Genomic DNA, 15932 nt, shown 5'->3' on the forward strand with positions numbered 1-15932 from the left:
ACTCAAGATGTGACCTCATCAGTGCTGAGTACAGGAGGACAATCACTGCCCTGGACCTGCTGGCCACACTATTCCTTATACAGGCAAGGATGCCACTGGTTGCCTTGGCCACCCGGGCACATGCTGGATCGTGTTCAGACACTGTTGCCCAGCACTTCCAGGTCCTTCTTTGCCAGGTGGCTTTCCAGCTTTTCTTTCCCCTGCTGTACAAGATTGTTATGATCCAATGACAAGACCTAGCACTGTTTAACCTCACAGTTGTCCTCGTACCACGATCCAGCCTGTCCAGATCCCTGTGCAAGAGCCTTCCTGCCCTCCCGCAGACCAGCAGTTTTGCCCAGCTTGGTCTCTGCAAACTGACTGAGGGTGCTCTTGATCCTTTGGATCATTGATAAAGATAATAAACAGGACTGGCCCCAACACTGATTCCTTGGGAGCACCACTAGCAGCCAGCTGGATGTAACCCCATTCACCACCACTCTCTGGGCCCAGCCATCCAGCCAGGTTTCTACCCAGCCAACTCTGCACCCAGCCAAGTTATGGGCTGCCCATTTCTCCAGGAGAATGCTGTGGGAAATTCTTAAAGGCTTTACTAAAGTCCAAGCAGACAAGTTCCACAGCCTTTCCCTCATCTTACACAGAGCTTAAAAGCAGTTCTTTATGGGGTACTTACTGAAACATTGACCATGTAAAACCAAAATGTTTTAGAAATACTCACTAAAAATAATGAATCATCTCAGTACAGATTTGCATTCATTTTACCATTTTTGTTGTTTTAATCTTGAAAGCCTTTCTGACTCTCCATGGCCCACCTGGCCAAAGCAGACCTTCCCGGGAACATGTGTGTCCAGGAGGTGGCACTGCATTTTTGACAGCAGTGGTGATGTACATGAACAGAAGGCAGCATTGTCAGACCATTTCTTCCAGAAGGAGGAGGGCGAGGAGGCTGCAGCCTTCTGGCTGAAGGCTGCTTTTTAACAGTGGCCTTTATCAAGTAGTGTAGGTTTCTTTGGTTTTTGATTTGAAAACTCCACTGCGTGTGAACTCTTCCAGTGAGCTGTGCGGGTGGCAGAGAGGTCACCGGTGCTCTGTATCAGGAAGGTGCTTCCCTCTTTGGGCTTTTAAATCCATTAAAAAGAATTGTGTGAGATAATAGGAGTGGGGAGGTGACTTCTTTCTCTTCCTGTTACCATGGTAATAAGTTTAATGAGCAGACCTGAACCGGGTAATCCTACCCAGCCCTGTCTGCATTGCTGTTTAATATGAGCTGTAAAATAAGCTGGCAGAATGTGACTCCTTTGCTCACAGAGTGTGTGGGTGTACCAGCATTGCTGACACTGCCATCCATTGTGGCCCCAGACTGGAAATCACCTTCTCCCCTGGCTTCATCATCTTTTGCTCTGTTTTCAGAAGGATCAGAGATGTGTGGGACTCAACTGCTAGAGCAAGGCAGCAAGAGTAGCTTGTTTCAACTATCAGTAGTAATATCTAATTTCCTCTGTTTCACCAATAGCCCTGTCATCTGCCCCAAACATGTGTCATCACCTTCCCAAATGTGATCCAGTTCACAGAATGCACCGACCAAAGTACTTTATCTTTGTATGGCAGCAGAACTAAACCAGAAAGGCATAGAAAGGCTTCTCTGAGTTACCTGCTGCTTATATGGCTGGCTTTAATTGCTTTCTTGTTTAAATATTGCAAAGCAGTGATCAGGTGTTAATATCAAACATACAGTATTGCTTGTTGCTCTTGAGAAGGCTTTCTAATTGAAAGTGGAGATGAATAATTAGTACACAGAAGTGTATTTTAAAATATTTCACTGCCAATAATATAATACAAAGTATGTTTTTCTCATCTAGTGTCTTACGTCTTGTATATCTTATGTCCTGTGTTGAATTAAAAATAATTGCAGAGGGCTATTACATAACAGCAAAGGAAAAATTAAATTAAGAAATGAAAGAGAGGGTAATGGGTATGATCAGAGTTGGTGCAGCAGAGGAAATACAGGCATGCAGATTCCTAATGATCCGTGTACATTATGTTTGGTTTTATTGTTCTTGGTTTTTGTTGTGTTTTACAGGTGCCTGCTATACAGTGGTTTGCAGATTCAGTGTCCTTGCAGAGGGCTGAGGTTGCCTAGGGATGACACCTTGAATCTGGCTATATGGGTGCCAGGAATTAAGCTAGCCAGATGCCCCATCATTCAGAGATTTGCCTTCAGTTTGTTTGGTACACTGTTGCCAGTGACACTTGAACCTTTTTACAAAGCGTATTTGCTTGTTAGGACTGCTTTTAGCTGCCATGCCAGTCAAGCTCTTTCAGCTGCGCAAGACTTACTACTTACATCCTTTTAAAAAAATTAAGAGCTAAAAGCTCATAGATGCTGCATGATCACAAGCATATGATGAAAATACATCCATTGAAAGTAGCAGGGGACAGAGCTAATGCTGGAGAATGTGAATATGGCCAAATGGAGAGAGCTTTCTGGAACATGACAAAGCTTTGTGTGCATTTCTGCCACTGTGGGTCCCTTTCATCTCCCTTCCACCCTGATGTCTGTGGGTAATGTACAAGCTCCTCAAATGCTGGGCTTGCTTTAAACACTGTAAAGCTCATACCTCCTGCTCACTTCCTGTTTGAGAGATTCACGTTCAGTTAAAAAGCAGATTTACAATACCTCAAGTGGGGTTTTTTTCCTCTTTGTTTTGAAATTCTTTAGCTTTTGTCTGCTGTGTTTGTGTTTAAGGAACATGAGTTAAGACTCCACGCACAGTATATGTATAGGAAAGAGGAAAGTACGTGCACAGGCCAGGACAGCAGGACATCCCATGTCCAATCTGGCCATTTCCAGTTCCAAAGGATGCTGGGGTGCTCCACCATGATGGACATGACCTGATTCTTGCTGTGTCTTGAGCTGTCCATCTGTAAAAGGAGGATACTTCTCTTTGAGAGTGTTATTTTGAGGATTAGTTAATGCTATATGCTCCAATGAAATATGTTTAATATATAAATTTTGTCCCCTGTTTTAAAGATAACTATTTAAGTACAATTTAAAAGCTTCAGCTGCTCATCCAAAAAGCCCAGAACACATCAATTCATCACTGCTAAAAATAGAATCCATATCTAATTAGGGCAAACTTTATCCCCATGGATTTCTATGAGCTGTCTTTAATTTCCAGCTTGGCTGCTGGGAATTACTTTATTTGATGGTTTTGTTGTGCAAGGTGTCCATAAAATTGCTGTTACTTTATGACATGGTGCATATTACCTTCTATCCAGAGGATCTACAAATAGTACATAAAGACTGATGGTATAATTCCTTATATAGCATATTTATAAAGATTATCTTCATGCCAAAGTAGGGCTGACATGACAATCCTTTGTGATTCCATGTTCCCTGAGTTCCCAATAGATGTATCCTATATATTTTTAAAACTCCTATGTGTAATACTCATCAGTATCATTGCTGTTCTCAGAGGTCAGGACCATACATGCTTGTCTAGTAAAAGGGATAATGTTTTCTTTGGTTTTTCTTTATAATTTTGTTTCTTGTAATCCCCGAGTTAGTCACAGTTTTGTGAGTCTGTCAGACTCTTAAAGATCTTTTTTGTTTAACCAAACATTTCCAATATAATGCAATATTGATCGCATTTTCTGTAATTATTCCTAATTATTCAAGCTCTCTCTAATAGAGCCTGAGTGTAAGGAGTTGATTTTGCAAAAATAAAATATGCTGATGAAGATTAATATGCATGTATAACAGCCTGCTCAGAGCATTCATACTAGCATTACTAATAGTCCAATTTTTAAACGGCATGAAAAAGAAGAATAAAGGAAATAAAATGTTACTTTTGGGAAATCTTTCTATAAATGATAGCTCAAGGGTGAGAAAAATGAACAGCCTCACTTTTTTGTATTTGAAAACATTAAGCTGTGCTACAGCAGCAGTAGAATAAGTGAAGATTAATCAGAAGTTTTGTGATAAAATTTTGACTTTATCAAACTTAGAGAGGCTTTTGCTCCATATAGACATAGCATAAAGAAATTGGTTTTTCTTATAGGATTTTTGGGGGGAGATGAACAGGCAATGTACACAGTGTCTTTCTCACATGATAATGGTATGTCTTGGCAGCTCTTTATGGTTTTACATTTGCTAATAGCTGAGACCATAACCATCACCAAATCATTTTATCATTTATGTCACCAAGGTCTTCCCAGCTCTGGGGAAGAACAGATTTATTCTTCAAGGAAAAAACTTGTGGGGACATTAATGCCTACCATATGGTAAATATACTTGTTAAACTGGATTTCAGCCATGATCCCATTATTGTGCTTCAGCCTTACTTCGTGAGCATGCATTGGAAACATGGATAATTGAGTATGCCTGTGCTCTAGAGAAGTGCATGGTAAATGTCATGGGGACTCCAGGACAATATGTTATCCTGTGTCATCTTGATAATTGTTTGGGAGCATGGGAGTCTGCTGAGCACTGAGTTGTTGGTGTTCCCTGTCTTCTTGCTCTTGTGTTTGTACTGCATGTTACCTAATAATACTGCCTTGGTGTGTAGATCAACACTGAACTTTTATGTCAGATAACATGATTGGGTAGAATAGAAAGACTGAATGCAAACATCAGCCAGTATCCTACAGAAAATGTAATTTGATAGTGTGATTTTGAGTTGTTAGAATGAAAAAAAACCACCAAAAAAAACCCCCATAACTTAAATCCACCTGTATTCTTATGTAAGAAAAAATACTGTTCCTGTCTGCAGGAAAAATAAATGCAAGTTCCAGTATACACTTTTATCAACAGCCTAGTGATGTTCTGAAGTTTTGTGCATCACATCTATGACAGTGACTCTTCCCAGGACCCTGATAATCACAGGGAATTGAAAGGATGAGACAGCAGGCATGGTGGCTAGACAAGATGGTTGCAGAGGTCCCCTTAGGGAGGTGGTAACAGGGCCTCCTTATGAACTGCTTCACTGACAGCACTCTTGGGGTTTTATTCCACCCAGGACAACTGTCTAGACATTCATTTATTCTGGCAGACACAAGAGTATCAGCATGGTTGATGAGTGAATTGAGCTCTGCTAATGTTAATCACAGTTTGTCTTTCTCATAGTCTGATGAGTAAATGTACTTGGCTTTGTAAATTTGTATTTGCCTCAAAGGCCTGTTTGCCAGTGTTCAGTGTTTGCCAGTGAGTTTCTGCTGTCTGTATGGACATGGCAGTGGTACCAACAGCTATTGCCCTTGCTGTTGGCATATTTTCCCCTTTCCATCCATATTCTTGCAGATACTTGAAATTGTTAATAAAAAAATGTAAAGTTGCAGGCAGGGCTTGTTTCATCCCCATTTATTAAAGGTATCTGGCACAGTTTGTTATATGACCTGTTTTCATCTATTTGCAGGTTTGCTGAGATTCCCTCATGTGAGATGTGTATGAAAGGTTTTATAGTGAAAATTATTTGCTCAGATTGCTGTGCAAAGTAACAGGATGTTAAATGAAAAAACCCAAACAAACAACCTCCTCTCACCAAACTAGCCAGTTTTTCGTCAACTTCCTATGCTTTGCCAGCAGTGTTGAGTGAGCGCTGCAGACAGCTTGTGCTGGATGCTGCTGTGTGTTTTGTGTGTCTGGAGGCTGATGCCACGCTGGTGCAGTGCCTGTGGGCAGCTGGTGTGTACACCCTGCTCCCAGGCTGCGGCTGCCAGCACAGGCACAGGAGGCAGCAGGAGATGCATGTGCGTGTTAGGGAAAGAGGAGTTGTGCATCTGTGGTGGTGTTGTCGTTAAACAGCTGGCTTGGTTTGTTTTTTCTTCCTGACCAAAAGTTTATTGTAGCTCTCAACCAAACAGTACACAAAGCCTTTTTAAAAATGTGTAAATTCTTACGTTTTGCTGTTATGCTCCTATATATAGAGCAGCCACTTCCAGGAATGCTATGGGCTGCAACCATAGCATTTATTAAGAACAGTTAAGAAAGCAGACTGAGACTTGTTCTTTGTTGTACTCTATTTAGGGTTTTGATATCTTCCCTTTTTAAAAAACAAATGCTTAATATTTACAAACCTTTAATCTTACAAATATTTAATCTTTCAAACAATATAAACCTTTAAAAATTGCTGAAGACAGCAGTTCATGAAGTGTGCTCTCTTCATGTGACATCTTCCTTGCTGTCCCAATCTGACTGTGCTGTTACAGCCAGTTCAAAAGCGTAGGAAGGGCACTCTTCCTGAATCCCAGAGAAGAACAGTATGGGAAATTAGGGTTGTTAGCAGCATGGAAACTTGCTTAGTATTGGAGTATTTGGGAGAGGTGCCATGGACTAGTGACTTGTGAATGAGGCTAAAGAACTGAGAATACCTTGACTTTAAGTCTGGCTTTTCCACTGTGTGGGCAGGTTACTAAATCCCTTTGAGACTATGTCTTCATCTTTAAATGGGAATAATAGCTACCTGTAGAGGCATTGTGAGGATGTATGTATTTATGCAGTTCTGCAGGCAAGCTGATAACTGCTTATGCTTTGTGTTCAGCATCAATCCAGTTATAGTCTAACCTAGAAGATAACTTCACCTTTTGGTATCAAACATTACGCTTCTAACTTTGAAATGGAGCTTCTTTAATAAAATCCAAATACTGAAATCACCATATTTTGCCTTTTTTTCTTTAGTCTGTATGTTTTTTCCTGCTTTTGCATTCTCGAAGAAGGTTGACAAATTCTTGACAGGCTCCTGCCCAGTTACGGTTCTGTAGCTGCCAGTGTCACGGCATTTATAGTAACTTAGCTTTAAATAAGCTTCTTGGATGTGGCCATCTGTGTGTGGCTGTAGTACCTGTTGTTCAGAGTGGTGAATAATCGGGGATAAGGCTTAAGAGAAGCCGCAGCCTGGAGAGGCAGCAGAAAGGGAGTAGGCCAAGGTCTGTGGCAGGTGACTGGGTTTCCCAGCTCTCTGCAGCCTCTATTTTCCTGCTTGTGGCTGTGAGCCGCAGGCGGGAGGAGCGCAGGAACAGGGCAGCCAGTAGCTACAGTGGGCTGCTGCTTAACCAGGTGCTTGATTTTTTTTTTTTTTTTTTTTTTTTTTTGGTGTTGTTTTCCTTCTTTTTCGAGGACTTACTGAATTCTATTCTAGACAGTTTTCGGGATATCCAAGTAGCTTAGCTTGCCTAAGTGCTCAAGAGGAGAAAATCTTTTCCTCCACTGCCTTTTGAATGCGTCCGCTCAAGGGTTATAAGCAGGCCACTCCCTTCTGCTCGGAGCTAGCCACTGGGGACAGCAGGGACATCCTTGAGAGCAGCATCTCACAATGATCGCCTATGTGCACTGCCTGCCCGCCGACCCGATGGTCGGGTGCCTCGGCAGGAGCAAGTGGCAGCCCAGCTGCAACGATGAGGAGGAGGAGGAACTCATCCCGCTGTATTCCAGCAGAATGGGCAACACTCACACCAAACTGCCTGGGCGCCTCAAGAAAAAGTTTCTGAGCAAAGACGACAACTCCTTTTGGCCAAGTAAGATCAGTTCCTGTTCCTTAGCAATTTTGGTCATTTAGTATTGCGTTGTCATTACTGAGGAAATAGCTAAATAAAACAAACATAAACAAGGAAAATATTCTTACTTCTCTTTTGGAGGATGAAGGCATTTGGAACAATTTTCTTACAAAAATAATGTATTTCCCCTTCGGGACAGTGCATGTAAATACTGTATCTGATGGGGCTGCTAAGTTGATACAGGATGGTACTGTTTTGTGTATGTGATATGTCTGTGTTTGAGAGGTCTTGGGCACTCGCTTTCAGTTCAATAATGCTCCTTTTCAGCAAAATGATTGTTTTAGATGAGTGGAACTGTTGATGTAGCACTCTAATTGAAAGCTATAGGAACAATCAGTGGATGAAAAGGCCAGGAAAAATAAGAAAAACGTCTAACAGACTCAAAAGGTGCTTAATGCAGTTGATGAGTACTTCTTTAAAAAAACAGTCGGCTTTTGAATAACCTTTGGTCTAAGGTTATTTTCCCTCTGAACGTGAGAAGAAAGAATTCCTGAATTGTGATGACTCTCCGTTTTTAATCTGAATAGTTTCAAGTTTCACTGGCAAATACAGATGGGAAATAAGGAGAGAAGAGTACTGACAATGGTAATGTTCAGCTGTTTTGTTTTTAGCCTTAATGCTTGCCTTCCCTTCTTTTCTGGCCACCTAAGCAAAGGCACCCAGCTGTTTGTGGAATGGTTGCTCAGAGAAGTCTATTTAAGAGTGATGGGGGAGAAATTTCACAAGACAAAGAAAGCTTTTCCTGCAAAAGCCAGCTGGCTGGCTATCTTGTGCCAGGTCTTTTGGAGAAAAAAAAAAAAAAGGTACATAAGTATATTTACAACTGTATTGATTTTTCTTTTTCTCATTAGTCTCACACTGACTATCTGACAATGGTTCGTTATTACCAGGAACTGAAAAATCCCCATCTTGCCACATGATGCTAACACTGATTAGCAAAACCACCTGTACTTTGTTTTGTGAATTACCATATTCTCCCTTCATTGCTAAGCAGGCTTCATTTGATGTCCCCTCCTCTAGGAGGAGTGTGATTTACGTGATTGTTTCAGGCTTTTTTCAAGAGCAGGTAATTTTTTATGCTGCATGTAAAGAAAAATCCACATCTTCTGCTGAATTTTTGTATTTTTGAGCACAGGGTCAATTCTGGTTCATTCAGAGGGAAAATGAAAATTCTTCCTTTATGTAAAACAATATAGTCACTGTCAGACCTAGGGAAGCCCTGAAGTTAGGGACTAGGAAGCAGCTTCCAGGGATGCTCGTTTGGAGGTGGATATGGCCCTTCTTGTCCCAGACAGCCTGGAGTGTGTGTATGTGTCTTTTGGGATTTGTCTCTCTTGCTGGATGACAGGTTAGTTCATTCCTACAAGGCTGTGACGTTGACTTTCAGAGCGGGTTCTCGACGTGCCCTCGGAGGTGCTGCTCAGAGCATTGTGAGCAACCGCTCTGTTTGAATCTGCTTCTCCAGAGTGTGGAAATGTGATTGAGGAGCACGGGTAAGGTACTCAGAAATCCCTGCTTCCTCACTGCAGCCTCCCTCTTTTTTTCTCTTTGTGCTGTCCATAGGGAAAGCATCCCCTTCTCTCTAAAATGCACCTGAATTGAAATTACAAAACTTTTCAGAAGATACTTGACAATTGTGCTCATGTGTGTAATTTCACTGGTTTATAGTACAACACTTACATAAGCAATTTAATTATTTTACTTGTGATCTAACAAAGCTATTTAGTGCAATTTTTGGTCCTTACCAATGAACTTTCACATGTTTCAGACCAAGTTTATAGCAGTATTCCTTACGTTGAATTTCGCTGATACCTGGTATGACCCCATATATTTTATTTGTTCTTTCTGAATTCCCAATCAGCACAGTTCCAATGAATTTTTTTCATTGAAACAGTGAATGACAAAAATCAGTTACCCTGCTTTCTGGCCTGACTTTTCCCAGGAGAACCTCTAGTGCTTCAGTAGTGGTGTCCCACCACAGTACAAGTGTGTAGATTGTGGGACACCAGCTCTGCCTCACTGGCTGCTTTCTTACTCGTTCTCAGTCCATTGAAACAAAAGAATAGCAGAGCAATTAAGCCATCGGTTAAAAGTGTTATGGGTGGGACAGGTACTATTTCTCTTTGAGTAGGGAGACTCTGTCACTTTAAACTCTGTTAATGTTTATTTTAAGGAACAAAAGTGTTTAAGAGTGGAAGTGCTTTCTGGGACCAGGTCAAGTGATAACTGCAGAGCACAGCAGGGGATTATTGGCTGGGCTTTATCTCTGTTGATAAAGGCCTCCCTTTGGGGTCCTTATCCAGCATCATGAGAACTGCACTTGGAGAGGTTTCACAGTGCTGATACACTCCACAGAAAATGCTCCCAGTAGTGTTAGGGTTGTTTGAAAACATAATACGGTCAAATTATTTGAACTTCCTCATGGGCTGGGGGGGGAGGCATACTCACTTGAGGGATCTCAGTAGTTTGCAGCAGAAGTCCTTGCACTCCTGCTACCAAATAATCCATAATCAAAATACTTGTGGTGTGATGTAGCAGCCATAAAAATCAGGTTACCATTTTAGGGTTTGAAGGTTTTTTAAGGTGTTGCAATTATTCTGATAAAACTGTTAAATTAGTCATATTGTGAAGTGAAAGTTCTGCATTACCAGCTCAGCCTTGTTCCAGCATCTATGATGCTGTTCTTCTGCTGTTCTTTGCTGCCAGATTAAGTGCAAATAGACAACATAGGATTAAAATCAGCCAGAGTGCAGCAGTACATCCTTTAACAGCCTGTCTGCCTGCCAGAAAAGCAGTATTACAGTCACCATCACATGCTCATTCACAATTACAAACTCCAGTGGAGCTGAGTGTTTGGTAACTGGTTTTCCTGCAGCAAAGTTAAACTGAGATACTCCACTGACCAGGTTTGGCAAAAATGTCAGGAGCTTGGTTCAGTTTGGTTTAAATGCCTGGTGAATTGAAACATGAGGCAGTGAGACACCACTGGCAGTGACTGCTGCTGTGCGAGGCTGTCACCTCCTGGTTAGAGCATCACCCGCCTCTTGGGTGATAAAAATACCATTGCCACTTGGTATTTTATCAAATTTGCAAAGTTTAAAGGTGTAGTATGCTCCTACTGGCTTTTTGTGATGATAAAGTTTTGATAAGGAGTTGGGAGTTTTTTCTGTCTTTTACAGATGCAGAAGCAAGCCAGTGGTAATATCAGATTACTTTTAATGTTTGTTAAACAAGTAGCTTCAGTTACTGGGATTTTTTTCTTAGTGTTTTGTTCCCTGCTAGCTCATGAAAGAATGCTTTCTTCGTCTTTATTCATATCTGTAAAGCTGAGACTTGTCTGTGTGATTTGTATTCTGTGAAAATCATAAAATTTGAAATATAACTAGATCTATTTATACATTAATAGGATGTTGTGAACCAAGTTGGGTATTTTATTATTCACTGTTTGCTATGCTTTTTTCCAATAGCTATGAGATTTAAATTTCCCTATATTAGGGTGTTATACTAAAAAGATGCCAGAATGCAAACTGGGAGGATTCATTCTTTGCTTTCTCATTTAGCAGTGTGAAACAAAGGCTGAATTGCTTTCCATCTCTGCAAATTCTGGGTTGAGCAGAGCACTGAGCAAGCCTTTGTGGCCTTTCGTGCCCTAAGTGACACAGGACTCAGTCTATGTGATGAATGGCTGGGACAGCTACTTATGGAGCCTCGTGCAAGTGACTGGCCATCCTCATTCCCAGTTTTATCTGCTGCATCCAGCTCATACCATAACAGCTGACATATCAGATTGCCCCAGAAAAAGCCAGGAACTAGTTTGTTTTGAAAAGAAAAAGTAAATTTGATATAATTTTTATTGCATGTCTAAAAAATGGAGGAATTCCCATCTCCCTCCTTCCTCTTCTCTATGTGTTTTTAATGTCTTGTCTTATGGCTGAGCTTTTTTGGAGGTTTTGCTCATTTGGTTAAAACAAGCCACGGTAATGCTGCAAAGGAGGGGAGCACAAAATTACTTCAAGTCTTGGATACATAACAGCTCTTCTGGTGTGTTTTTTTATATGTGTATTGCATTTCTTACCCACTTTGCTGCATATTCTCTGCATGTTCCATAGAAAACAAGCCTCCCTGCCTGTCCTGTTCTGGATGGGCCATGGAGGTCCAGCACTTGGTCTCCTATGCCTTTTCATGCTTCCAATGCAAGAGTGATGTGGATGAAGGGAGGGACCAAGAAGAACTTGGAATATGATGAGTCAAAATATGTTAATGTAGGGTTGTTGTAAAACACTCAAGTGAATCATTAACACGAATATTAAGATCTTCCTGAGTTTCCTGGCTGAAAGAAAACACTTGGCTAGTCTGACTGCTCACTGTTAGGCGTGAACCTGAGCTTGCTGTTGCAAGGAGGTGCTGGTGCTGGACATTTCATTCCTCTCTGCCTGTGAGCAGTGAAGAAGCTGTGTGTGGTACTCAGGAACACAAGGAAGAGGTGGTGAGGTTTTGGTATGGAGCGCATTAACACCACTCAAGTGCATCTGGAGGAGTGTGAAAAAATAGAGAGCTCAGAGATGTATTTTGTGTAGGGTTTTTTACGACTGGGGCAAGGGAGCATTTGCTGTAGTTAAAGAGGTAGAGCAACATAAATGCAAATTCATATGTGAAACAAGTAAGATTGGAAAGCCCATGGCTGAGGATAGTGGTTAATGGTACACTGAGTAGGTTCTTCAGTGCTTAATTTGATGAAAGCTTCTGGGGTTTATGGATGCTGGGTAGAGTATGTTTCCTGGTCTTACTGCAAGTTGCTTGTGAAGTCAATAAATGGTTTTGAGTGCTGTAAGAAAATCAGATTAGATTATAGTGGAAACGTGGTAAGGAGAATGTGAAACTCCACAGAAAGGGCATCCTTTAAAGGAAATGGTTATTAAAAGTCTGATAGATTACAACAGATTTTTAGCCCTCTGTTGCTTTCCTGCCCTAATCCAATGACCCATCATGGACAAATGCCCGTGTTGCTTGTTTTTCAAGATTTTCAAATCTCTGCTTAGACACAGTTGTAGATCAGTTCTGCTTTTTTCACGCCTCCAGAGCCATGTGCTCCATCCTGTGGGCTGTGATACTTAAAAGGTGCTCATTCTCTGAAGTACATCACTTCTGTCCTCCGCTCTCAGTTGCTTGCACAAACATCTCAGAGGTAAAGCAAACTTGCACTTTGCTGGCATTGGAGCTGGTAGCATATAAATCTGTTTTATTCTTACCTTGTAGTGTTAGCAAAAAAAAGACATGTTTAAAATAATCCCAAATGCCAATAGGCTCAGTGACATTTAAGCATGAGCGATGCTGTCAGTCCGTCTGCAAACAAAAGCGTTACGTCTTAATTTGTCTAATTACACTCTAACATGCAGGCCAGCTGCTGCTGTGAACAAAAGCAGTTGATCACACCATTTTATTAATTGCATATTAATTGCCACATTCGTGTTAACCATATGGGAGACAGTGGAGTAGAGTGAAGGCTACTTACTGATGGAAAAGAGAAAATGAACTGGCAGAGTAGTGTCTGCAGAGGACAAATCTTAGAATGATAGGATGCCTGGAGCTTGTTGATGTGATCTGATTTTTACAATAAATCTGGGTTTTTTTCCACCCATCTAAATTACTGTATTTAAAAGTGAGAGGGATTTGAGTAGGAAGGATTGCGTCTTGCATGGTGACTGCATATTTGTGAAAATACTACTGTGCAAGTTGGTATTGAATTTGTTTGGTAATTTGCAGAAGGCAGCCCTGCTGGCACATGGCCATCTGCCTTTGTCTGCCTGCTGTGCCGATGGATGCACCTGCAGAGTGGCTGCTGCCTGGAATCACTTCTCATAGAAGCGAGGCTGGAAGATCCAAGAGGAGTACAAAACTTCCTGGGTTTTATATTTTATTCAGTTTTGTTCCAAGTAGGTAGTCTTTTTAGATAATGGTAGTAAGTCTTGAATAGAACTGGATTTCTTAGAATGAAAAATAAAAACCTTGACATAGGTGGATTAACTCGTGTAAAATAACCTACAGCAAAAAGCAAATGTCCTGGCCCACTGTGTTTATCTGGCATCAGATTAACCTAGTAGGATATTTAATGCTATTTATCTTCTTGAAAGCGAGACTTGAGAAAATACCCTCAAGTTCTTTTTGTTTTCTCTTTCTTTTTGCTGTGTGGAGGCAGCAGTCACTCTCAGCAGATGCGCAGCAGTTCTGTCAGGCAGCAGGTGCAAGCTGGAGTAGACATGAAGTGATTTCTGTCCTGTCACCCCCAGACTGACATTATTACGGTCTGTAGAGCATCTCCTTCAGCAGGGCTGTGGGGTGGCTGTCTCCTGCCTCCAAGCAGCACTGTCCTGCAGTAGGCACAAATTATATGATACGTGTAAAGAAAGCTTACTGGACTGAGACCAAAAAAAGTCCTCAGAGTCTGGCTGGAGTTTATTTTCTCTGCCTTCCCCTTCATTTCATTTTTCCTTAGAAAGGAAAGCAAAGACCCATATTGCAATTGGTAAGCCAAAGGGGCAGCAGGTTTGGTAGGGGGAAGGCCCAAGGGCAGCTCTTTGCTTTCTTAGAAAAGAAGTAATGAGTTAATGGCAGATTAAATAGAAATCTGTCTACTGTGAAAAAAGTGCAGGACTGGACCAGGAATCTGCAGTGATTTACAGAACTCAGTCTTGTCAGCCAATTAAATATTTTTGCTTGGCTTTTCTAAAATGAGTATTTCAATGTTAAAGGCTTAGTCCCACCTCATTGCCAACAGATGGCATTTTGCTTGCATTTCCTCTATCTCTCAGAAGAACTGGGATTGAGAGAGATTGGCTAGTTAAAAAGAAAGGGAGAGGGTCAGAGCCTTTGCTTAAATTAATATATTGTTCCAAAAAACCTCACTAAAAAGCATTTTTCAAACTGTATTGGAAGGCACAAAAGGAGACACAAGGAGTCGCACAGTTAAGGAATTGCTAATAAGCAGTTGAGAGGTAGATTGGATCAGATCTGTTCTGAGAACATGCAGTGCACACCAAACAATAATGGTGATGTTCTTATGCCTAAGCAGAAATTGAGGCAGAGGGGTTGTTGTGGGGTTTTTTTAATAAGAAAAATGCTTTAGGTGGCTCATCGCTATTATGTCTCAATTGGTGCTGTAATACACAGCAGTGTGGAGTCTGGATTATAGAGATAAAGCGTGATTGGAAAGGCACAGCTTGAATTTTGGATTGCAAGCAGTGCCTGCCATTACAGCAGTTACAGAAACAGCGCCTGATGTGTGAGCTGACCAGTTCTGACTTGGAGTCATTGGAAGAGAATAAATGTGAAATCCCATGATGCCACCTCTCCAGTCCCAGCATAAGGGTGCTTAATCAGCCTCCCCATGTCTTTTCCACTCGGGCAGGCAGGCTGGGGCCTGACCATTACTAATTTAAAGGCAGAATTCCCCAGTGCTCTGCTTGTGGCTGTTAGGCTGCAGCTTCTGGCATGTGCTTGAAAGCTGTATCTCAGTGTACTGGGGACTGACTAGATTACCAGTGATCCCATCAGCTGAGCATGAACTGGTGTAGCTGGAGAAGACACAAAAAACTTGTAAATGCTATGGTTGAAAGACGAGTTATCTGTGATGCCTTTTCCATGGCAATGCTCAGCTAGCTGCTCTCTGTGGAATCAGTGGCCATGTGCTGCTCATCCCAGAGGTCACATCCCCTGTCTGACTGATTTCTGATTTGAGCCACAATGACTGTTGGGCACCTTTTCCTCCTCTGGTTTAATGCTGTCATTTGTTCATTGTCCTCTATGTGGTTTGACAAGGAATTTAAGAACTGTGAAGTTTCCCACGCAAGGGTTGCAGAGCACATTTGTCATTGCCCAAAGGCATCAACAGAAGTTTATAAAACCATTTCTGTATGGTTTTGTGATGTGTTCCAGGAAGGGCTAATAAACTTGGAGCTGGGTAGCATCTCCAAAGTATGGAGCACCTCTTAACTGAATGAGTTTGGCACACCTCTTAACTGAATGATCTCTCACAGTTGTTCTCAGTGTCTTTTAACCAACCTGGTCCTCCTCCTGTTTGTCAGACACGATGCTATGGCTAGACCAGGAACATTGGGCTGCTGTCTGGAGGGAGCAAGCAGGTCCCCAAGCTGGTGGCAATGTTAGGGTAAATAATTAATAACATCAAAGGAAAAGACACTCCTAGTTGAAGGTGAGCAGTTGTTTTTTTTTTTCCCCTGGGTGTGATGCTAACCTGTTCATGATAGGTTTAATTAATCCAAAGAGAAGAAACATGCTAATTACCCTGATTTTAAAAGGTGTGTTTTCACTCCCTTATAAGAATGCAGTGTATTAATTTATTTGTTCCTGGAACTGGGTGTGTG

At 41.5% G+C, this 15932-nt stretch overlaps 1 protein-coding gene across 11 annotated transcripts in view; it reads left to right on the top strand.

Annotated features, from left to right (window-relative positions):
- NHSL1 (NHS like 1) overlaps positions 1-15932 on the top strand; it is a 176929-nt gene that overhangs the window by 99423 nt on the left and 61574 nt on the right. Inside the window, exon 1 of one of the 11 annotated variants that reach the window (XM_038130378.1) lies at positions 6355-7512. The exons of the other annotated variants lie outside the window; for them this stretch is intronic. Within the exon in view, the coding sequence (XP_037986306.1) occupies positions 7311-7512 (202 nt within the window). The 5' untranslated portion in view covers positions 6355-7310. Of the gene's footprint in view, positions 1-6354; positions 7513-15932 lie in introns of those variants that run through there. 11 annotated transcript variants of the gene reach the window in all.

This window comes from Motacilla alba, chromosome 3 (genome assembly GCF_015832195.1).
Source record: "Motacilla alba alba isolate MOTALB_02 chromosome 3, Motacilla_alba_V1.0_pri, whole genome shotgun sequence".
NCBI classification, from domain to species: domain Eukaryota; kingdom Metazoa; phylum Chordata; class Aves; order Passeriformes; family Motacillidae; genus Motacilla; species Motacilla alba.